We start from the raw sequence: 23318 nt of genomic DNA on the forward strand, positions 1-23318 counted from the left end.
GATCCAAACCATTCCCACAGCCTGTGGAGAGGCAGGGACTGTGCCCTGCAATCGGTGTGAACAACCAAATGCAGTGGCTGGGGAAGGGGGGGGGGGGGGCGCGGAGAGACTGGGAAACCTGGCAGGGACCGGCCTGTGACAGCAGCAAAGCAGCCCTGGCCTGCGGGGTCCCCGGTCCTGGTCCCGGGGCGGGGGGACCTGGTCTGCCGGCCGGGCGCCCGCCGCTGTCCCCGCACTCGGCCCGGACACGTTGCTCTCGGGGGTTAGCACGGTCCCAGGCAGCGGCAGGACATTCCTTTGGGAGAAAACAAGAGCCAAGACCCGGCCCCCGGGGCCTGCGTCCCCTCCCTCCGGCCCCCGCCGCCGGTTCATGCGCGCGGAGTCGGCTGCTTGGGGAGCACTGCGCTCCGGCTTCATAACCACGGCAGGAGCACAGGTGATGAAGCTGGAGCATCGCCGCCGCTCGGCACTGCTCCCTCTGCTCCATCCTCTGTCCGGAGCATGGGAGTGCAGGGAGTGATTGCTGCGGCCACACAGGGGACGGGGTACTGGGCTGCGGGCACTGATGATGGGGCGGGGGCGGGGGGAGCAGCAGGAAGAAGCCGGAGAGCCGCCTGGACTCCCCGCGCCTCCCCTCTCTCTTCCCTCCGGCTGTGGACGGCCGGCACCGCGTCCCCGTGCCCACAGCCGTGTGTGCGCTGCGTTACTGGGTGTGTGACGGCCGCTGGGCTGTGCTGAGCTGTGCGGGGATTGTGTGAGCTCTGCACAGACACAGGCGAGGAGAGTGCGCCCCTGCGGGGTGGGGCACCTCGGAGAAACGGCGCCGGACAGGGTGTTCTCTCTCCCATGCAAAGTGCTTTTTAAAACGGACCCGCCCCTCGGCCCTCTTTCTGAGAGGGGTCCCGCATGGATGGTTCCGCAAAGTGAGAGGTCTGCATTCCAGGCAGGAAGGAGAGGCCACACGGAGCTCCAGGCGAAGCCCAGCAAATGGGTGCTGGGAGGAGGTCTGACCCAGAGCCCCCCCCCCCCCCCCCCCCGCCTCCGCCCGCACCCCCAGCGGCTCCGTGGTGAGTGGACCTACGAACCAGGAGATCGCGGTTCGATTCTGGGTCCACATGCCCAGATTGTGGGTGGCCAATCACTGTTTTCTCTCACCGCTGACATTTCTCTGTCCCTGTCCCTTCCCCTCTGAAATTAATAAAAGCATATATATATATATATATATATATATATATATATATTATTGATTTTTTTACAGAGAGGAAGGGAGAGCGATAGAGAGCTAGAAACATCAATGGGAGAGAAACATTGATCAGCTGCCTCCTGCACACCCCCTACTGGGAATGTGCCCGCAACCAAGCTACATGCCCTTTGCCGGAATCGAACCCGGGACCCTTCAGTCCGCAGGCCGACACTCTATCCACTGAGCCAAACCGGTTTCGGCATCACCATTGATGTTTCTATCTCTCTCCCTCTCCCATCTCTGAGATAATAAAAAATAAAAGGTATAAAGATATTTTATCATGTGGCACCTTGCAAGAAATAGCTCAAACTGGATTAAACAAAAAGGAATTCATTGGCGCACTCACTGTGGAGTCCACACACAGCAAGCCACTTCTGCTTCACCCTCAGCCTGGATCTCTGCGCCACAGGATGCCTGCCTGGTGTCCCCAGTGCCCCACTGGACTGGGGAGGGGGGGGAGGGGAGGGGAGGGGAGGGGGGAGGGAGGGAGGGGAGGGGGAGGGGGGAGGGAGGGCAGGGGAGGGCAGGGGAGGGGAGGGCAGGGGTGGGAACAGGTCCCTCCCCCAGCCCTCCAGGCCAAACCCAGCAGCTCTCACACCGCCTGGCCTGGGCTGGAAGGACACCTGGTGACCGGCCTAGGCCGGGGCTGAGGGCTCAGCAAACGCTCCCGAAAGTAGAAGCCACGGGACACCCCACTGTCCAGCACTGGCTGAGCTACTGCTCCCTCTCAGCGCCTGGCAAACCCCACCCTTCCCCGCGGTGCGCACCCGCCACCCTCCACCGGGGGGCAGGGCGCCGACCCGGGCAAGGGCCACTCCCGCCGGTGCCACCCTCCGCCCTCCCCGCCGGTGCCGGCTGCTGCGCCCTCCCCTCCCCGCCCACAAGGCGGAGCCCGGCCCCCCTGACCCAGCGGCCCCGGGCGCCGTGCAGAGGCCGCGGAGCCGGGGCGGGAGGGCAGGAGGGCGGAGGGCGGACGGGCCCAGGTGCAGCGGCTGCGGAAGCGCAGCAGGTGAGCCGGACGGGGGGAGCGCTCTGTGCCCGGGCGGGGGCGCCGCTGGCTCTGGGGGCAGTCAGGCTCCGGGGGGCAGGCCGGGCTCCGGGGGGCAGGCCGGGCTCCGGGGGGCAGGCCGGGCTCCGGGGGGCAGGCCGGGCTCCGGGGGGCAGGCCGGGCTCCGGGGGGCAGTCAGGCTCCGGGGGGCAGGCCGGGCTCCGGGGGGCAGGCCGGGCTCCGGGGGGCAGGCCGGGCTCCGGGGGACTCGCCGATGCGGGTCGGGGCCCAGACGGTGCCGCCCGGTCCCTCCCGCCTCCGCCGCCCTCATCCCGGTTCACCCGGTCCGGCCGGGCCACTCCGCCCGCACTCCGCCCCCCTCCCCTGACCGGGCCTCTGACCGGGGCCCCGGGTCCGCACACTCACCGGCGCCCCCGGGCGCGGAGCACGTGGAGGGGAGGCGGCCCGAACCCGGGTGCTGCCGCTCCGCAGGGGACGGAGCCCACAGTAAACAGCCCCCAGCGCACCAGCCCTGCTTTCCCTCTGCTCCCGCCCTGGGTGCGGGGAGCCTGGGGATCCTGCAGCCCCTGGCGGGGTACCCCCTGCCGCGGAGCACCCCCGCCCCGGGCTCCCCCCGCCTCCGGGCTCCCCCTCCCCGGGCTCCCCCCTCCCCGGGGGCCCCCCCCGCCCCTGGGCCCCCCCCCGCCCCTGGGCCCCCACTGCCCGGAGCACCTCCCCCCCGGCCCCGGGGCTCCCCCGTCCCCGAGGCTTCACCCCCCCCGGAAGCCCCCCCCTGCCCCGGGGCACCCCCACCCTGGGTCCCCCCTACCCCGGGGCTTACCCCTCCCCCGTCCCTGCCCCCCCCCCCCCGCCCTAGGGCTCCTATCTCCACACCCCCCCCCCCCCGCCCGGGCGGTGCGGAAGGGGGAGGGGGAGGGGGACACGTACCCTCCAGGAGGCGGCCAGCCGGAGGAGGGGCTCCCGCGCTGCTTGTCTGCCCCATGGGGAGGTGGGGGTTGCGGGGGGTGGAGTGGTGGGGGTGGGGGGTGGGGGGGTGGGGGGGTGGGGAGGGGTGTGTGTGGGGAGTTGTGGGGGGTGGGGGGTGGGGAGGTGGGTGGGTGATGGGGAGGTGGGGGGTGGGGAGGTGTGTGTGGGGGGAGTTGTGGGGGGGTGGGGGGTGGAGGTGGGGGTTGCGGGGTGGGGGGGTGGGAGGTGTGTGTGTGGGGAGGTGTGTGTGGGGAGTTGTGGGGGCCGTGGGGGGGGACAGGGCCGCAGACGTGGGGGTGTGGCCTGCAGAGAGGCTGTGCGCAGGCGGACATGTGTCCAGGTGAGAAGAGCTCAGACTTCAGACTCACAGTCACGTGTGGATGTCTCTCTCCGGGGCAGTTTTAGGTCCTGTGTGTGAGCTCCTCCTGGATGTGGGACAAGCCATTCCTCAGACCGGCGGGGGGCGGGGGGAGATGGGGGGCGGAGAGGGACCCAGGGCGCTGGCCGGGCCCGCTGGCCCTGGGACAGCCACTCCTCGGGCCGGCCCACAGGACCCAGCGTCTGCTCCCGGTGACAGAGAAGCCAGGCCCTGAGTGGTCAGGGAGGGCTCCCCGGAGGTGGCGGCCGCCCAGGCGGAAGGACAGGAGCGAGGCCGCGAGGCAGGGAGGGCATGGCGCTGTGGGTCACACCTGGATGGAGGTACTCACATGTAAGGGTGGAGACGCCTGTGGAGGAGCTGACAGGTGACTCCCTTATCGTCCCGATCTGACCTCATCGGGATCTCTGAGGGTCTGGGAACCGACTGCACTAGAGGTCCTGTGGGCGGCTGGCATCTCCCCCACAAGCCATGTCGGCCTGGACACGCCATCACCGGGGGCTCGTGGCTTTGGTTAGAGAAGGCAGCCAGAGCCCAGCCGTCCCGGAAGGGCCCAGTGCACGATCTCACCACGTTCAAAAAGCCATCCCATTCCCTGACTGCACCCTCGTTCACTCATGGGGAAACTGAGGCACGGGGCAGCAGGAGGAGTCTGTGTGTGAGCAGGTGAGCGTGGCCCTGCTGGCCGCCTTCCCCAGGGTGGTCCCCGGTGCCCGGCTGTCAGCCCTCACGGCATGCGAGGTGGCCTCCTCCCCCCTCACCACAGCCTCGGGAGGCAGGGAGGGTTACTGTCCCCTTTCACAGGTGGGGAGACTGAGGCAGGGAGGCCTCCGTGCCTGTCCGAGGTCCCAGGGCCGCTGTGTGGCCGCAGTGCCCGCACCTTCCCCCTGGGCTCTGCCTCTCCCCGGGGCCCTCGGTCGCCCTCGGTGGGCACTCTCCAAGCCCCAGGAAGATGTGTCACAGGTGCCCAGGCCCGGCACTGGGGCCCCCATCGGGCCCGGCCCTGGGGGTGGGGTCAGCCTCAAAGATGCTCGTGTGCGGGGCTCTGCCAGTGGTACCCGCCCTGAGTCCCACCCCAGAGGCCTTCCTGTGCGGCTCCTGGACTCCGGCAGCCGGTCTGGCCCCCGCCCAGGTGTCTGGGCCACTGGAAGGCAGGGGACCTGGCTGAGAACTCTCCCCAAGTCCCTTCTCGCCCGCGTACTCGCCTCTCGCTTGGCGTCATGAGCGGCAGGCTGCCCTGCAGCTCACAGGGAATAGTGCCCACGTGAGTGGTTAACAGCTGGCTCTGTGACCTTGTGTTGCTAGCCCTTCTGTGCCTTAATTTCCCCACCTGTAAAATATGGACAGTCTTAATCTCTACTAATAGCCTGTACAATAAAAGGGTGATATGCTAATTAGACTGAACATCTTCTGGACGACCTTCCTGACAGCCATGGTGGCGGGGCTGAGGCAGAGGCGGTTAGAGGCGATCAGACTGTCAGGGGAGAGCAGTTAGGGGATCAGGCTGGCAGGCAGGTGAGTGGTTAGGAGCCAGGGGTCCCACCCAGATTGGAGAGGGTGCAGGCTGGGCTGAGGGACCCCCCCACACACACCTGTGCACGAATTTCCTGCACCAGGCCTCTAGTATATACACCGAGTGGCCAGATTATTATGATCTCTGAATGCATAATAATCAGGCCACTCGGTGTCTATCCTATATAATAAAAGGCTAATATGCAAATTGTCCCCTCGACCAGGAGTTCAACAGCAGGCAGGCAGGCCGGCCAACCACCCATGTCCCCTCCCCCTGGCCAGGCTGGCCAGAGCCCACCCATGCAGGAATGCATGCACTCGGCCTCCAACACACACACACACACATACCCATTGAGTGGCCAGATTATTATGTATTCAGAGATCATCATAATCTGGCCACTCAGTGTATATGTATTAAGGGAGGAAAGGAGAGGGAGAGGGAGATAGAAACATCCACGATGAGAGAGTCATTGACCAGCTGCCTCCTACACGCCCCCCACTGGGGATCCAGCCTGCAACCAGGCATGTGCCCTGGCTGGGAATCGAACTGTGACCTTTTGGTTCATAGGTCGATGCTCCACTGCTGAGCCGCTGCAGCGGGCATGGATACCTCCTCACGGGGCGATGGGAGAATCGGGCCATTCACTCGCGCTCGGTGCCAGCACAGGGCCTGGCACCTTTGTGTTTGTATTGGTATCAGCCCCTCCCCTGCCGGCGGGAGCAGAGCTTCCGGGAGCTTCCGGAATGTGTGCGGAGTGAACCTGCGGGGACCTGTTCCTGCCCCGGCTCAGGGCCAGGCGGTTCTCTCTCCCGTGACCCCGGCCAGAGCCGGGCAGCCAGGAGCTCGTTTTCAGTTGGTGACTGTCCACCAGAAGGAACTGGTTTGGCAGGTCAGGAGCCCGGAACCTTCTGGGGAGGTGTCCCCTTAAGACCCGCCGAGGAGACACTGGCGGGCAGGGGCCGGGACATTGTCACCCCCAGGACAGCCCCCACCTGCCTCTCACCCCCACCGCTCACCCCAGAACCTCCCCCCGCATCCCCCCCATCCTGCTCACAGGTCAGCGTGGGGCTGGCTGCCGGGAGACAGAGGGGCCTCCCCGGGGACGGGGCTGGGGTGGGGGGCGCAGAGGAGATGGGACCTGGTCTGGGAGGTACAGAGAGGCCTGACCGCCCCCCGGCACCGGGGCCCCTTTCTCTCTGGCCACGTTGAGGGAAAGCATTTGGCCCGGCTGACCTGTGACCTGATCTTTCTGGAAGAGGCTGTGACGGAGCTGAGGGCTGCTAGCGCCCGGGGAAGCCCCTCTCCCAGCCTGGGGTCACAGGACACGTTTGACTGCAATGAACAAAAGACCCGACTCTGAGCTGTATTGGCCATGTAGCTGAAATGGTGTGGAGATCAGGTCTGGCGTGATAGGGCGTAGCAGTCCCCGCCCTTTCTGTGGGCCTCCGGACCTCCAGGGGCGGTGAGTTACCTGCAGCCTCTCCAGGCTCCGCCTTCATGCACCGCAGACGGCTCCCGGGCCTCTCTGACACAGGCCCTTCTGTCCCAGAAGCACGGGACCTTCCCTGCTGCCTCACGGCCTGAGCGCGCTCCTCCCCGCGGCCAGGGGAGGGCTGATGCTGATCGGCTCACTGGAGAGGAGATAGGTGACTCGGGGAGTCGGGTGGCTCTGGGCGGTGGCTGGGCCGGCGCCGGCAGCAGGGCCTGCAGGTGAGTGCACACCCGGAGGACCCCGGGTGCCCGGGGTGTTCACGTTGGTGCCTGCGAACCATGGGAGGGGTGGGTGGCCCAGCAGACCCCGCGCCCTCCCTGAGCGCCCAGGGCCCCTGGGGCTGGGGGCAGGCCTCTGACAAGGTCACAGGCCATCGCCGCTTGCTTGGACCTGGCTGCCGCGGCCTCGGGCATATCACCCAGCGCCCTGCCCAGATGCCCGGGGTGCTGGCCCCTGCCTGGCACCCACCGCCTTCTCGCCGGCGTCAGGCCCCCGCGGTGTTTGCGCGGAAGAGTGGGCGGTGGGTCTGTATCAGTCCGTCTTCGACAGCTGAGACGGGGTGACAGTTACTCTCCTGAGAGCCCCTGGTTCCCACCTCGGGGGGACCCCCTTTCTGCCCGGAGCAGGCACCCCCCGCCACTCCCTCCTGGCTGTGCGTTGCCTGCTCGGTGACCCTGCTTCGGCCTTTCTCTGGGGCCTCGGGGGCCCCTGGAAATACGGGGTTAGCACCTGCCGGCTCCCAGACAGACCGGCCGTGCGGATGCCCTGGCCCTCCTCCACCGCCCTCTCGGAGGGTCGGTGCTCGTTTGCCCCAGGTGAGCGGATGCTAATTTGCAGCAGTAGCGTGTGGTAATGGCTGTGCGGTTGTGTATGGAACGTGCAAATGGGTTTACAGCAACAAGCCGTGTGCTGTGCAGTATAAACAGAACATGGGGCGGTCGTAGTCTCGGCTACATGGCACCCACGTGGCCAATATCTTGGCCAGAGCCGCGTCCCAGGCCGATGGCTCCTCCTCGGAGCCCCAGTCCCCGTCCCGGGCGGCTCCTCGCAGGGCCTGAAGCCAGCGGGCAGTCGCCCAGGCGGGGACTCAGGCGGAGGGTGAGGCGGGACAGAAATGCCTCCCGGTCCCAGGGGTCCGTGTGCCCTGGGCATCGGTGCCCGGGAGGCCTGGGCCGAGGACGGGGACTGTCTCAGGTGTCCGTCCGGCGGGCACGGCCTCCGGCCAGACTTTCACACACATGTTCTGGAGTGTTCCCTGGGTCCCCTGCATTTTCAGGGGGCGCCTGGTGCCACAGACCATGGCTCTCCAGCGTTTGTGTGGCCGGGGACGGGCTCAGCCTCGGGCGGGACACAGAAGGCGCCCGGGACCCTAGGACCTGGGTGGGGCAGGAAGTGGGGGTGGTCTCCTGTCGTCAGACTTTGGGGAGCCCCTGCTTGCTGTGAGGTGCAAGAGGAGTGATGGTGGCAGCAGGCCCCCTCAGGACTGTCCCCCAGCCCCCACTCCCAGGGCAGCACCAGGCCGGCCCCTGCCTCTGGCTGCCAGGCCGGTGCGCGCCCACAGCCGGGGGAGAGCGCCCGGCTCCTCCTGGTCGCCCTGCCCGCTGCCAGGAGCCGTGCGGCGATCGGGTTTCTGTTCTCACTTTCACTCGGTGGCGTGGCTCCCGGCCAGCGGTGAGGACGGCCCCCAGGCCTGGGATCACGCCGGGCCCTCCCGCGATCGGCCACGGCGAGGGGAAGGCTGGCTGGAAGCCGGTGCGTTCCTTCCGGGCAGAAGGTGGGCGGTGGGGCCGGGCGGGGCCCGGGGGCCAGGGCTGGGGCCCCTGCCGGTGCTCTGTGCCCGCATCGGGCCAGGGAGCAAGCCGATCCTGTGTGCACCAGCCCCGGCCAGCTGGCTCTCCTTCCCGGTCTGCACACCCTCGTCCTGGGCCAGAGCGTCCACCCGGAAGCCTTCCCCTAACAGGCCGGGGATCTGGGCAGGCGACTCCCTTCTCTGCCTCGGTTTTCTCATCTGTGAAATGGAGCTGAAGCGGCACTAAGCTAACAGGGGTTTTTGGGTGTGTGTGTGTGTGTGTGTGTGTGTTTTAAGGAGGCAAGGTTTTTAATATATGTTATAAAGCTAGAGGCCCGGTGCACGAAATTTGTGCATGGGGGGGTCCCTGAGACCCCTCAGGGGATGTCTGACTGCCGGTTTAGGCCCGATCCCTGCCTGGTTGCTCCCAACTGCCCGCTCCCGCTGGCCTGGTCACCCCATGCAGCCTGCTGCTCAGGCATCCATCTGGTTATTTCAGTCGTGACAACACCTGGCTTTTTATATATTCGGATATTTCTGTTGCCAGTCTTGTGTTTTTTATTTTTTTTATTTATTTTATTTTTTAAAATATATTTTATTGATTTTGTACAGAGAGGAAGAGAGAGAGATAGAGAGTTAGAAACATCGATGAGAGTCATCGATCAGCTGCCTCTTGCACACTCCCTACTGGGGATGTGCCCGCAACCAATGTACATGCCCTTGACCAGAATCGAACCTGGGACCCTTCAGTCCCCAAGCCGACGCTCTATCCATTGAGCCAAACCGGTCCTGGCATAAATGTTATCTCATATTAAGAGCAATACAGGCTTTTGCAAAAGTGAAGATAAAAGGACAAACATGGAAAAATAAATGGGTTGCCAAACCCTAACTCCAGAATTCATAGAAAACAGCACTTTTACTTATTCATTTACTTGTTGGTTAATCCTCCCCGGAAGATATTTTTCCACTGATGTTTAGAGAGAGTGTGGGGGGGGGGGAGGAAGAGAGAGAGAGAAAGATGGATACACATTGATTGGCTGCCTGCCAAACTCACCCCGACTGGGCCAGGGATCAAACCTGCATCCCAGGTATCTGACTTTGACCTGGAAGTGAACCTGTGACCCTTTGGTGTGTGAGCCAGTGCTCTAACCACTGAGCGACATGGGCCAGGACAGAAAACAGATTTTTAAAACAACGTTAAACTTTTTAAAAAATATATATTATTGATTTTTTTATAGAGAGGAAGGGAGAGGGATAGAGAGTTAGAAACATCGATGAGAGAGAGTCATCAACCAGCTGCCTCCTGCGCACTCCCAACTGGGGATGTGCTCGCAACCAAGGTACATGCCCTTGACCAGAATCGAACCCGGGACCCTTCAGTCCACAGGCTGACGCCCTATCCACTGAGCCAAACCGGTTTTGGCTAAACTTTTTTTTTTTTCCTCTTAAAATTCTGGACCATGTTTACATGCTGTTTTCACCCGTTTTGTTGATTTTTTACAACCACTATTGAGGTACACCTCACAGGCCACACAGTCCGCCCGGGAAAGGGATGGCTCCGTGGTGCTGGCGTGTTCACAGCGCGGCCGGCACCGGTCAGCGCTAGGACACCGTCCTCGCCTTCGGAAGAGCCGTGCCCTCACCGCCCCCCTCCCCCTCCTCCACCCACCCCACCCTCCTCCCCCGCCCTGCAGCCCGCCTCGGCTGCCTTTGTATCGGAATCAGACACGCTGTGGCCGCCCGGGGCCGGCTGCTTCCACGTAGCGTGACGTGTTCCAGGCTCATCCGTGACCTGGCGTGTGGCAGAACTTCGCTCCTTTTCAGAGACACAAATATTTCATGGTTTGGACACAGACAGATTCGTTTAGATTTTCTCAGGCGTTAAGGCAGCGTCCCGGGCACAGGGTCAGCCTGGCTGTCGGTTAGGGTTCCTGGCTGTGCCGCCGTGAGCAGCTCTGACTGACCTCTGCCGGCCTCAGTTACCTGCTCCGGGCAATGGGCACAGGAGGGAGCGTGCATGTCTCTGGGGGGGGGGGGGGGGAGAGGTTGATGGTGTCCCTGCTCTCCGGGCCCGGGGCGGCTGGAGGGAGGGCGCCCCCTGCAGGAGCCGTGTGTAAGGTGCACCCTCTCCCTTTGCTTCTCCGGCAGGTCCCAGAGGAGCCCTGCGGGTCCCCAGAGGAGGCGTCGCGGCCGTGTGCCCCACCCCCCCTGCCCCCCAGGCATGGCGCGGCTGGACCTGGAGGAGCTGGCCGAGATAGGTGCGCAGCCCTGCCTCCAGGCTCGCCCCTCTTCCCACGGGAAGTCCCGCATCGTTGGGTTCGGGGCCGAGGCAGGATTTGGAGCTGGGAGATGGGGTTCGGTCCACACGCTGGTGCCATCACAGTGTGACTTTGGGGAGTCATTCCCCTTCTCTGAGCCTCAGTGTCCGCCTCTGTCACTGTGAGGGCCAACATCCACCCTCGGGTCTCATTCTCCCTGCACACTGAGCAAGCGCATAGTGGGTGCACAAAGAGCTGGGCGCATAGTAGGTGCACAGCAGAGGTGGGCACGTGGTGGGTGCACAGCAGAGGTGGGCACGTGGTGGGTGCACAGCAGAGGTGGGCACGTGGTGGGTGCACAGCAGAGGTGGGCACGTGGTGGGTGCACAGCAGAGGTGGGCGCGTGGTGGGTGCACAGCAGAGGTGGGTGCGTGGTGGATACAAAGCGGAGGTGGGCGCGTGGTGGGTACACAAGGGGCACATACTGAGTGGGTGCATAGTGGGCATGCAGCAGAGATGGGCACATAGTGGGTGCACAGCAGAGGCGGGCGCATAGTGGGCATTCAGCAGAGATGGGCACACAGTGGGTGCATAGCAGAGGCGGGCACATAGTGGGCATGCAGCAGAGATGGGCACATGGGTGCACAGCAGAGGTGGGCGCATAGTGAGCGCACGGCAGAGGCGGGCGCATAGTGGGTGCACAGCAGAGGCGGGTGCATGGTGGGCGCACGGCAGAGGCATGGTGATCATCCTATAAAAAGGCGCCTGGAGGCCCCTCGTGCTCCTCCCTGGAGCACACAGCTGACCTTTGCTCCTCGCTGTCCACCGCAGAGCTGCAGAGAGATGAGGAGGAGGCGGCCGCGCTGGGCGCAGTGCGGAGACCCTCGGCGGTGGCAGCGGCCGACCAGGACCCTGCCCTGAGCCTGAGCCACCCCTTCTACGACGTGGCCAGACACGGCATCCTGCAGGTGGGAGGTGAGCCCGCTGGGAGGCCCAGGACAGGACTGCGCGCCTGCCTTCCCGCGGGCGCTGGGTGTGGGGGCCCGGGGACAGGGGGACCCTCCCAGGGCCCCACCTCGGGCAGCCACGTGTCACTCCCCCCAGGGGTTTCCCGTTTTCCTCCCGGTGCCCCCGTCCGGCACCGAACATCGAGCCCACAGCCGGAGCCAGACTGTCACGGGGACAGAGCGCTGACTGCCGGTACCGAAGGGGTCATCGGTTTGGCCAAAGGGGAGCTTTGTAGAATTTTAACTCTTAAGATGGTGTCTTATTGTTTCTGCTTTTAAAAAATTCTTTATTGATTGATTTTTAGAGAGAGGAAGAGAGAGAGAGAAACATTGATTTGTTGTTCCAAGTGTTTATGCATTCATTAGGCCATTCTTACATGTGCCCTGACTGGGGATTGAACCTGCAACTTTTGTGCATTAGGACAACACTCTTTGTTAAAATATGTTTTTACTAATACAGATTCCGTGCACTGGGGGAGGAGGCATCCCTCCGCCCGGCCTGCACCCTCAGTCTGGGAGCCCTCAGGTGGATGTCCCATTGGCAGCTCCTGCATTGAGCGTCTGCCCCCTGGTGGTCAGTGACATCATAGCGACCGATCGGTCCACCATCGGGCTGAAAACCCGCTCTCCACCGTTCCCAGCTGGGGCGTTGGGGTGCATGCAGGAGGCAGCCAGTCGGCGTTTCTCACGTCCGTGTTCCCCTCCATCTCCCTCCCACTCTCTCTAAGACCAATCAAAGGCACATCCTCGGGGAGGGTTTTTTTTTTAAGGAAGGAAGGTCCACACGGGTCCTGGTCTGGCCGGATGCCTGGTCACCGCTCCACCCAGATCAGGGCACAGACCAAACCAGGTCGTCAGAATCCCTGTGGCTTCCGCAGCGAGGTCAGCGGCCATGGCCGAGGACCTGAGCCCCTGGGCCCTGTGCACCGCTGTGCGCCGGCCCAGTGTGCAGGCCCCGCCGGGCTGCTGCCGCCTCGCGCTGCGGGCCATTGGCCTTCCCGCCGGCGTGAGGGGCGCGGGATCGCTGCTTTATCGCACACGGGGCTCCAGTGAGCCCGGCAAACAGCGAGGGAGGAGGGCGGAGTGGACTGACCGCTGCCTCCGGGATGGCCCGTTATTGATAGCATTCGTTTCCGGCGTGTCACCTCACCTCGCGGCCTGTGTGTGACACGCGGGCCGGTGCTGCCAGAGGGCGGGCCGGGCGCTCGCTCACACGGACGGACGGTGTCGGCACCGTCGCTGTGGCGACTGCTTCATCAGGTGCATGGCTCCCCGCCCTGTGCCAGCAGGATGCTGCTGGGGGAAGGAGGTGGGCCCGGTGTGGCGCTGGGCTCCGCCCCTCTCCGTGTCGCTGCCTCAGGGCCTTTGCACGTGCTGCGCTCTCCTGTGCGACGGCAGGGCGCGGGGCTCAGAGCCGGCAGTGCCCTCCTGCCCTGTGGCTGGCGGATCTGGGCCCGGATGTCCCTGTGGGGGCTCGTCGTTCTGACCCTTCCCTGCCGCTCTGCCCTCGTCTCACACCCTGCGCGCTCCGGCCCAGCCGACCAGCAGCCCCTCAGCGGCCGGCACAGACCCCTCTGGCAGGAGGTCTGATGGGCACTGATAGGCTGCGAGCCCCGCTCCCCACCGAAAACCGGGAGCCAGGGCAGGGAGGGCGCCAGCATTGTGGGAGCCTGAGGTGTCCTTGGCGGAGGCTTGCTCTGCGGGCACCGCTGCCTCTGAGCGCCGCCTCCTGAGTGCCGGCCGCCTGGCCATTGAGCTGGGGCAGGCGGTCAGGGGCGCCTGGTGTGTGTGAAGCCGGTGTGTGTGTGTGTGTGTGTGTGTGTGTGTGTGTGTAGGTCGGTGTGTGTGTGTGTGTGTGTGTGTGTAGGTTGGTGTGTGTGTGTGTGTGTAGGTCAGTGTGTGTGTGTGTGTGTGTGTGTGTGTATGAAGGCCGGTGTGTGTGTGTTTCTGTGTGTGTGAGAAGGCTGGTGTGTGTGTGTGTGTGTGTGTGTGTGTAGGTTGGTGTGTGTGTGCGTGTGTGCGCGCGCACTGTGATGTGTGTGTGTGTGTGTGAAGGCTGGTGTGTGTGTGTGTGCACACTGTGATGTGTGTGTGTGTGTGTGAAGGCTGGTGTGTGTGTAGGTCGGTGTGTGTGTGTGTGTGTGCACACTGTGATGTGTGTGTGTGTGTGTGCACACTGTGATGTGTGTGAAGGCTGGTGTGTGTGTGTAGGTCGGTGTGTGTGTGTGTGTGCACACTGTGATGTGTGTGTGTGTGTGTGTGTGTGTGTAGGTCGGTGTGTGTGTGTGTGTGTGTGTGCACACTGTGATGTGTGTGTGTGTGTGTGTGTGCACACTGTGATGTGTGTGAAGGCTGGTGTGTGTGTGTAGGTCGGTGTGTGTGCGTGTGTGCACACTGTGATGTGTGTGTGTGTGTGTGTGTGTGTGTGTGTAGGTCGGTGTGTGTGTGTGTGCGCGCGCACTGTGATGTGTGTGTGTGTGTGTGTGTAGGTCGGTGTGTGTGTGTGTGTGCGCGCACTGTGATGTGTGTGTGTGTGTGTGTGTGTGTGTAGGTCGGTGTGTGTGTGTGTGTGTGTGTGTGTGTGTGTGTGTGAAGGCCGGTGTGTGTGTGTGTGTGTGTGTGTGTGTAGGTCGGTGTGTGTGTGTGTGTGTGTGTGTGTGTAGGTCGGTGTGTGTGTGTGTGTGTGTGCGCGCGCACTGTGATGTGTGTGTGTGTGTGTGTGTGTGTGTGTGTAGGTCGGTGTGTGTGTGTGTGTGTGTGTGTGTGTGTGAAGCCGTGGTCCCGAGGCAGCTGGGGGCCTCGGCGCTCAGCGGGGTGTCCCGCAGGGTTGGACCGCCTGGGGAGACGCATCGTCACCTTCAGCTGCTGCCGGCTGCCCCCCTCGCACGAGCTCAACCACAGGCGCCTGCTGGAGTAAGTCCCCCCGCCCCCCGGGCCCAGCCCTCTGTGGCGCCCCGTGTGCACGCCCGCGCCCCCCGCGCTGAGCTCGGGCTGAGCTCTCGGGGCGGATGGCAGGCGGCGTCATGGTGGCGTGTCCGGCTTCCTTGGGGGTGAGGACCTCCGCGGGAGGGGGTGGCAGGGCCTGGGGGCGTCTCAGCGTCGCTGTCACGCTAACTCCGATTTCACCGCCCTCCGGGGACGCGCCCGCAGTGGGTGCCTGGTGCTCCCCTCCCCTGCCCACCCTCTGCCGCAGGGGCGGGGTGGGGCCGCCATCGGGCAGGCGGGATGGGCTGGTGGGCCGCCATGTGGCGGGGTGGGGCCGCCATCGGGCAGGTGGGATGGGCTGGTGGGGCCGCCATGGGGCGGGGTGGGGCGGGGCGGGGATGGGGCTGCCATGGGGCGGGGTGGGGCCGCCATGGGGCGGGGTGGGGCCGCCATGGGGCGGGGTGGGGCGGGGCGGGGATGGGGCTGCCATCGGGCGGGCGGGATGGGCTGGTGGGCCGCCATGGGGCGGGGTGGGGCCGCCATGGGGTGGGGATGGGGCCGCCGTGGGGTGGGGATGGGGCCGCCGTGGGGCGGGCGGGCTGTGGGTGCGTGGTGACGGGCCGTGCCCGCAGGTTCCTGAAGCACACGCTGGACCGGCAGGTGGAGGGCGCCTACGCCGTCGTGTACTTCCACTTCGGGCTCAGCCGCCAGAACAGGCCGTCGCTGCGCTGGCTGCAGGGCGCCTACCGGGAGCTGGACAGGAAGTGCGTGCGGGCCGGGGCGGGCGGCACGGGCTCGCAGCGGTGCGGGGGGGGGGGGGGGGGGGGGCACCTCCTCTCAGAGCCGCTGGGCCCTGCGGGGGCCGGGGCGGTCCCGGTTCCCCGGGGGCGGGGGACTCTGAGTCTGGGTGACGCGGCTGAGCGCGCCCCCCTCAGGCACAAGAAGAACCTGCAGGCCCTCTACATCGTGCACCCCACCAGCTTCGTCCGAGTCCTGTGGACCGTCTTCAAGCCCCTCGTCAGGTAGGCCCCGCGCCGCAGTCCCAGCGACCTCTTCTCACCGGTGAGCGGGCACACACGCACACGGGCACACACGCACACACACACACACGCACACACACAGGGGACACGAGGAAGCCTGGGAGGTGGTGATGTGCTCGCCACCTTGACTGTGGAGACCGTGTCACAGCAGGTGAACACAGGCGGTCCCATGTAAGGCAGGTCCGTGTGAGGCGGTCCCGTGGAAGGCGGGCCCGTGGAAGGCAATCCTGTGTAAGGCGGGCCCGTGGAAGGTGGGTCCGTGTAAGGCGGGTCCATGTAAGGTGGTCCCGTGTAAGGCGGGCCCGTGTAAGGCGGGTCCGTGTAAGGTGGGTCCATGTAAGGCGGTCCCGTGTAAGGCGGGTCCGTGTAAGGTGGTCCCATGTAAGGCGGGCCCGTGTAAGGCGGGTCCGTGTAAGGCGGGTCCATGTAAGGCGGTCCCGTGGAAGGCGGTCCCGTGGGAGGCGGGCCCATGTAAGACGGGCCCATGGAAGGCGGTTCCATGTAAGGCGGGCCCTTGGAAGGCGGCCGTGCTTCAGGGAGCTGCGCACCTGCAGCCAGCCTGGCTGGCGTGGCCGCGGCGGAGTGTGAGCCCATGAGGCAGGAGCTGACGGTCCGGTCCCGGTCGGGCGCGGGGCGGGCTCGGTCCCCGCGGGCACACAGGGCGGGCGGCAGTCGGTCACCAGTGCTGACGGCGGTGCTTCTCCCTCCCTCCTCTCTAAAGGCGATAAACACTCACACTTGGGCGGGGATTTGCTTTGTTCTTGTTTTTGAACATATTTCTCTCTTTGATTTCTCCTGCACGTCCAGCCACAAGTTCGGGAAGAAGGTCGCCTACTTCTCCTCACTGAGCGCGCTCCGGGAGCACCTGCAGTGCGGCCCGCTGGCCGTGCCCCCCGAGGTCGTGCAGTGAGTCGCACCCCATCCCGAGCGATCCAGGTCCCGGCCGCCCCCTCTGTGTCCGGCGAGGACCGGCCGGCTGGGGGGCCGCAGGGAGAGGCCGCGGGCGGGCGGGCGGAGCGCTCCTGCCTCCGCTGCAGGCGGTCTCACCCTCACCCCGGCCGCTGGCTGTGGGCGCGTTCTGGCTCTGGTGCCCAGGCGGGCGGTGGGTGTGGGCAGTGGGCGGGCAGTGGGTGTGGGGACGCTGTGGGTGTGGGCGGGCGGTGGGCGTGGGCGGGCGGTGGGCATGTGTGTGGGTGTAGGGGTGTGTGCGTGGGGGTATGGGGTGTGTGTGGAGATGTGTGGGGTGTGCATGCGCGGCCCAGAGCTGTGCCCGGGTTCGAGCGGCCTCTGCCCGCAGGTACGATGAGAAGCTCCGGAGCCTGCGCGAGGGCCGGCCGCTCGCTCCCGCCAGGATGCCGCCGCCGCGGCCCCCGCTGCCCACCCAGCAGTTCGGCGTCAGCCTGCAGTAGTGAGTGCGGGGCCTGCCCTCTTCCTCCGCGGGCCTGGGACGCCCCTGCGTGTGAGGGCCCTGGGACCCCCGAGTGCGGGGCCTGGGACGCCCGCCTGGGACCCCCGAGTGCGGGCCCTGGGACCCCCCTGTGCGGGGCCTGGGACGCCCCCGAGTGCAGGACCTGGGACTCCCCTGTACGGGACCCTGGACGCCCCTGTGTGTGCTGTGTTGTGTGTCCACACATGGTCTTATTTGGGTTATATGTGCTGCAGATGTTTTCTGGTTTATGGTCTGGTGTGTTTTGTAAAAATATATTTTTACTGATTTCAGAAAGGAAGAGAGGGAGAGAGAAACATCCGTGATGAGAGAGAACCATGGATCAGCTGCCTCTTGCACCCCCTCCCCACACACTGGGGATTGAGCCCACAACCTGGGCCTGTGCCCTTGACCGGAATCGAACCCGGGACCCTTCAGTCCGCAGGCCGACACTCTATCCACTGAGTCAAACCGGTTTCGGCCTGGCAATAAACACATTAACTAAAGCACCAAATAAGTAGTTTGCTTGGCCTGTGAGTGAATAAACGTCCTTAAAATTCATAACCAGATCCTATTCACCAATGCTGACGTGCTGAGCTGGGTCCCACAGCACAGGGCGGGAGCCGTCACCCAGAGCCGTCCCCGAGCTCGGTGTCCCGGGGCGGACGGGCGGGCGGGTGGGCTCGCTGTGCCGGAGGGGGAGCCCGGGAACGCACGTGTGTGGTCAGGAGAGCTGCGGGGGCCACTGGGAAGAGAGGGGCCCCTGGGGGAGGGGGAGGGAGGCCCAGCCCAGCTCCCGCACTTTCTAGCTTTCTTTCTCTCTAACTGGCATTGAACCCCGCCCCCTCACCCTCCAGCGCCATGAGGGCTTAACCACAGGGTGTCAGACTATGTGAGCCAGTTCCTGCTGCCCAGCACTTCACCCGCTCCTCTTCCTCCTCCAGTGCCCCCTCCTCCAGGAAGCCTTCCCTGATGACTCCACACCAACAAGAGCCACTTGCTGAAAAGACTGTTTTTCTCCCCTTGGCCAGCCCTGGCCCGTGTGGCTCCATTGGTTGGAGCATCATCCTGTGCACTGAAGGGCTGTGGGTTCAGTTCCCGGTCAGGACACACACACAGGTTGTGGGTTCCATCCCCACTCGGGGTGCACAGGAGGCAACCAATTGATGTTTCTCTCTCACATCGATGTTTCTCTCTCAAATAAATTTTTTTTAAAAGCATATCCTTGGGTGAGGATTAAAAAAAAAAAAAAAAAAAAAGCCAAAACTGGTTTGGCTCAGCGGTAGAGCGTCGGTCTGTGGACTGAAAGGTCCCGGGTTCGATTCCGGTCAAGGGCATGTACCTTGGTTGCAGGCACATCCCCCGTAGGGGGTGTGCAAGAGGCAGCTAATCAATGTTTCTCTCTCATAGATATTTCTAGCTTTCTATTCCTCTCTCTTTCTCTCTGTAAAAAATCAACAAAATATATTAAAAGAAAAAAAAAAAAAAAGAGCCGAAACCGGTTTGGCTCAGGGAATAGATCATCGGCCTGCGGACTGAAGGGTTCCAGGTTCGATTCCGGTCAGGGGCATGAACCTTGGTTGTGGGCACATCCCCAGTAGGGAGTGTGCAGGAGGCAGCTGATCGATGATTCTCTCTCGTCGATGTTTCTAACTCTCTATCCCTCTCCCTTCCTCCCTGTAAAAATCAGTAAAATATATTGAAAAGAAGACGAATCCACCATGAATGTGAGGGTGTGTTTCTGGACTCGGGGCCACCCCGCTGCCCTGGGTGCCGGGGCCGTGCTGTCCCGTCGCTGCAGCGATGAGAAAGTCTGAGCATCGGAGGTGTGAGGTCCCACTTTGTTCTTTTCGGGCTCGTCCCGGCTGCTCTGGGTCCCCGAGTTTCCGCGTCCATTTCGGCACCTGCCAGTCCGTCTGCCGCGCGGGCGCCGGCCCTCGCGGGGGCGGTGCGGCCTCCGGGCCGTGTGGGGTTTGCCATCTCAGAGTCGTGCGTCTTTGACGCTCCATTGCCTTGGACCTTCCCGGACGTCCGGGTGTGCCGTGGTTCTGCGGCTCCTGGTCGGCATGTTTGGCTGGGACGAAGGGGGACGGATTCGGGGTGCTCTGTGCACCGGTGAGGGGCCCGCATGGCTCCTGGGGCCTCGCCCAGCGGGACCCACTTCTCGAGGGCAGAGGGGACACCGGTCTTTGGCCCCCACCCCAGGGGGCTGTGCAGAGCGTACGGCGCCCTCTGGGGGGCTGCGGGGGGGGGGCTCCTCTGGCTCTGGCTCGGCCTTGGCTGCCCAAAGCGCCCTCCCCACCCCCATTAGCGTTTGGGGACTGGTCTCGCCGATGACACAAACCTGTTTCTCTTTGCCCGTTTGCCTCCCCAAGAGGGCAGCTGAGCGGAGGGGATCCCCTCCCAGCACGCCCCCTGCACCACCTCGGAGCACAGGCCTGGGCTGCCCAGGGACAGGGCCTGGGTCTGGTTTGACTTGGCCCCTGGGCTGTGTGGCTCCGGATGGAACAGCCTCTCAGAGTCTGCGCTGTCCTCTGGGAAATGAGGCCCTGGATGAAGCCCATGGGCTTAGTGTGTCCGTGTCCGGATCTGTGTGTGTGTGTGTGTGTGTGTGTGTGTTCATGTCTGTGTCTGTGTCCAGATCTGGGTCTGTGTGTGTCTGTGTTTGTGTTTGTGTGTGTGTGTGTGTGTTCATGTCTGTGTCTGTGTCCAGATCTGGGTCTGTGTGTGTCTGTGTTTGTGTGTGTGTATGTCTCTGTGTGTGTGTGTTCATGTCTGTGTCCGTGTCCGAATCTGGGTCTGTGTGTGTGTGTGTGTGTGTTCATGTCTGTGTTCGTGTCCAGATCTGGGTCTGTGTGTGTCTGTGTTTGTGTGTGTGTATGTCTCTCTGTGTGTGTGTTCATGTCTGTGTCCGTGTCCGAATCTGGGTCTGTGTGTGTGTGTGTGTTTATGTCTGTGTCCGTGTCCAGATCTGGGTGTATATGTGTCTGTGTGTGTGTGTGTCCATGTCTGTGTCTGTGTCTTTGTCCGTGTGTGTCCGTGTGTGTGTGTCCATTTTTCTGTGTCTGTGTGTGTGTGTGTGTGTGTGTCTGTCTATGTGTCTGTGTCTGTCTGTGTGTCTCTTTGTGTGTGTGTGTATGTCTGTGTGTGTGCCTGTGTCCATGTGTGTGTGTGTGTGTGTGTGTCTGTGTCCATCTGTGTGTGTCTGTGTGAGTGTGTCTGTGTCTGGAGGCCCTCTGTGCGTGCTGTACATAATGTGTTGAAGTTTCTCCATGTGAATGGGTGTCTGGTCGGCACAACCAGAGGCTGAGAGTGAACAGCCCTTGAGGCCACATGCGGTTTCTTCTCGGAAGCTGTTTGACGGTCGGCGTCCACCCCGTCCCTGCTCCTGCCCTCGGGGCCGCGCCTCCGCTCCCCGGCTCCCCTCTGTGCTTCCCTCCTTTGTCCTCTGAGGCTCCTCCTCATCCCGCAAAACCCAGCTCAGAAGTTGTCCCAGGTGCAGCCTGCGCCCCCCAGGCTCCCGTGTCCTGTGCCTCTCCGGCGGGGCCCTCGCACCGCGCGCTCAGCTTTAGTTTTCCTGCCACTCATCCGGCCGCCCGAGGCCGAGGCTGTATCTCTCGGCGGCTCCTCGGCCGCCTCTCCCGCCGGCGGGAGGAGGCCCAGAGCCCCGTTGCCCCCTCGCAATCACCCGTCCAGCCCACGTGACACTGAGCTGTCCTCTCTCCTCAGCCTCAGAGACAAGAACCACGGCGAGCTCATCCCCCCGGTGCTGAGGTCCACGGTGACGTACCTGCGGGAGAAAGGTGCGGGGCGGCCCCAAGGGGCGGGAGGGCTGTCAGCACCACCCGGGAGGCCCGCCCGGTCCTGCGCCCGGGCCGGGAGCTGGAGGAGACGCACCGACCGGCCAGTCTGACCTCAGTGCCCGGCCCTCCCCGTCTCCTCCCCGTCCCCTCCCCCTCTCCTCCCTCCCCATCTCCTCCCCCCTCTCCTCCCCGTGTCCTCCCCGTCTCCTCCCCGTCTCCCCCCCCCTCTCCTCCCTCCCCATCTCCTCCCCCCTCTCCTCCCCGTCTCCTCCCCGGGTACGCAGTAGGGATGCGGGAGGGACTGGCGAAGCTGGGCTGAGAGGAGTGAGTGGAGGCGGCAGTAGGTGGGGGCCAGTCTGCGAGGGTCCCGGCAGCCCCAGGTGGCGGCACCGGCAGGGGGTGGGCCCGGTGAGCGGGCGGGGGGAGCAGCAGGCTGTCGGCACGCAGGGCTCCGCACCGAGGGCCTGTTCCGGAGGTCGGCCAGCGTCCAGACCATCCGCGAGATCCAGCGGCTCTACAACCAAGGTGAGGCGGCTTCCCGGACCCCGCCCTGGCCCCCGGCCCCGAAACCCCCGGCCACGTGCCTGTCCCCCAGCCCCCAGACAGCCCGGGTCGGGGCGGCTGCTCAGTGAGCCCTTGGCCAGCCTCCCGGCAGGCGGCCCTGTACCCCCGCACACACACACCATCCTGCCTTGGGGTTCCTCCCTGCGCTGGGTGGTTTGCGGGCAGGGACCGGTCTGCGGAGGCTCCCTCGGCTGCCGCCCGACATTGGGGAAGCGGTGAGCTCGCTTACAGGGGGTCCCCTCCACTCCGCGCACCCCGTCTTTTCCACGGTCACGCATTCGCTCCGTGAGCGACGGGGCCGGTGTGGGGCGCTGTGGCCGGCCCCGCTCAGCAGCCCCATCCCCGGCGGACCAGGCCACCCAGCAGATAACGCCCCAGCCCCGGCCAGGCGCCCTCAGAGGCAGAGGCGGGGTGACAGCACCCCCATTCCAGAGGACAGAGCCGCCCCCAGACATGTGGCCCAGCATCAGGCTCTCCCCTGGGGGGTTAGAGCCTCTTGGCCTCAGCGGACCGGACGCGGGGTCTGCCCAGGTCGGGCTCAGACTGCCCCGTGTGCAGGGAAGCCCGTGGACTTCGATGCCTACGGGGACGCCCACATCCCCGCCGCCGTCCTGAAGGCCTTCCTGCGGGAGCTGCCGCAGCCGCTGCTCACCGTCCCCGCCTACGAGCAGGCCCTCGGCATCACCAGTAGGTGCCGCCCCGGTGCCAGCCTCAGCCGGCCCGTGTCCGTGGGTCTCTGGGAGGCAGCAGCCAGGCGCTGGAGGAGGGAGGGGGCTGGGGGTAGGAGCTCGGGCCATCGGCGGGGCGCTGTGCCCTGCCCCTGGCCCTCCCCTGGGGGCACTCAGGAGGCCCCGTGCCATGGCAGGTGTGGAGAGCAGCCTGCGGGTGACCCGCTGCCGCCAGATCCTGCAGGGCCTGCCCGACCACAACCGCGCGGTGCTCGACTACCTCATGGGCTTCCTGCACGAGGTGAGCGGGCGGGGCTGCCGGCGAGGCCCGGCCTCTGCCAGCGCCGCCGGCCAGGTCCGGGCCGCCCACCTCGGCCTCGGGACGCCACCCCTGGCCCCAGAGGGCTTCCTCCAAGGCCCGGCGGGCAGGGACTCCACTGGGCAGCCCTGCCAAGCCGCCATGCCCACCTGCCGCTCCTGCACTGCTGCCCTGGTCACTGCCCTGGGCCTTCCTTCCTGGGACCTCTGCTCCCACACCGCCTCCTGATTGGAGGGGCGGGGGAGGGAGCCTGGAGGGCGGGCTGTGTCCTAGGCCGTCTGGCTGGGTGAAGCCAGGGCCCGCCATGCCCGCTGTGCCAGAGGCCCCACTTCGGGGTAGAAGAGGAGTCGGGGAGTCTGAGGGGTCCCAGAGGAGACTGTAGCAGGTCAGAGCCGGAGGCGGGTCCCTCTGCATCAAGGTCAAGCCCTTCCGCTTGCAGATGGGGAAACTGAGGCGCGGAGCAGGGAGGTGGCAGCGCCAGGCCATCCCCCGCAAGGGACCCACGCCCCCACGCCCCCCCCCCCCCCGGCCCCGGTCTGCCCGCAGGTGTCCCGGGAGAGCCTCTTCAACAAGATGAGCAGCTCCAACCTGGCTTGCGTCTTCGGCCTCAACCTCATCTGGCCGTCGCAGGGGGCGGCCTCGCTGGGCGCCCTGGTGCCCCTGAACCTGTTCACCGAGCTGCTGATCGAGCACCACGGCAAGGTCTTCAGCGCCCGGGACGCCCGCGGGGCGCCGGCCGCCGGCCCGGCCGGGGCGGGAGCGCCGGGCGGCCCCATCGCCGGAGGCCGCGCCGCGCCCACCAGGCCTCCGGCCCCCGGCAGCCGCCCAGGGACGCCGCTGGTGCTGGAAGTGTCCCGCTGACGTGTGCCCGTCCGTGCACACGAGTGTCCTGTAAACTCACAGTAAATGCCCTCCCGGTG

General features: G+C 65.0%; 1 protein-coding gene across 8 annotated transcripts; it reads left to right on the top strand.

Annotated features, from left to right (window-relative positions):
• Positions 1-2217: 2217 nt before the first annotated feature.
• On the top strand, positions 2218-23318 carry LOC311619570 (rho GTPase-activating protein 8-like). 8 transcript variants are annotated; one of them, XM_084878135.1, is made up of 14 exons: positions 13800-13814; positions 13865-13972; positions 14037-14098; positions 14143-14374; positions 14427-14566; positions 15211-15342; positions 15514-15600; positions 16426-16524; positions 16916-17026; positions 20774-20847; positions 21295-21372; positions 21970-22098; positions 22277-22380; positions 22945-23318. In XM_084878135.1, the coding sequence occupies exons 2-14, from the start codon at positions 13961-13963 to the stop codon at positions 23257-23259; spliced, it is 1575 nt and encodes a 524-aa protein (XP_084734261.1). In that variant the 5' UTR covers positions 13800-13814; positions 13865-13960; the 3' UTR covers positions 23260-23318. The 8 variants fall into 8 exon arrangements, with proteins under 8 accessions (XP_084734262.1, XP_084734264.1, XP_084734263.1 ...); XM_084878136.1 differs by lacking the exons at positions 13800-13814; positions 13865-13972; positions 14037-14098; positions 14143-14374 and adding exons at positions 2218-2254; positions 10560-10646; positions 11478-11621 and having other exon boundaries at positions 14479-14566; XM_084878134.1 differs by having other exon boundaries at positions 13798-13814; positions 14143-14566; positions 15239-15342.

Source organism: Pipistrellus hanaki (genome assembly GCF_964339955.1).
Source record: "Pipistrellus hanaki genome assembly, chromosome: 3".
In the NCBI taxonomy this organism is placed as follows: domain Eukaryota; kingdom Metazoa; phylum Chordata; class Mammalia; order Chiroptera; family Vespertilionidae; genus Pipistrellus; species Pipistrellus hanaki.

Excerpts from the sequence above, each read along its gene's own strand:
- LOC311619570 (XM_084878134.1), top strand. Across the intron at positions 14,567-15,238 it reads AACCACAGGCGCCTGCTGGA|GTGGAGGGCGCCTACGCCGT; the intron begins GTAAGTCCCCCC and ends CTGGACCGGCAG. Across the intron at positions 20,848-21,294 it reads GACGTACCTGCGGGAGAAAG|GGCTCCGCACCGAGGGCCTG; the intron begins GTGCGGGGCGGC and ends GTCGGCACGCAG.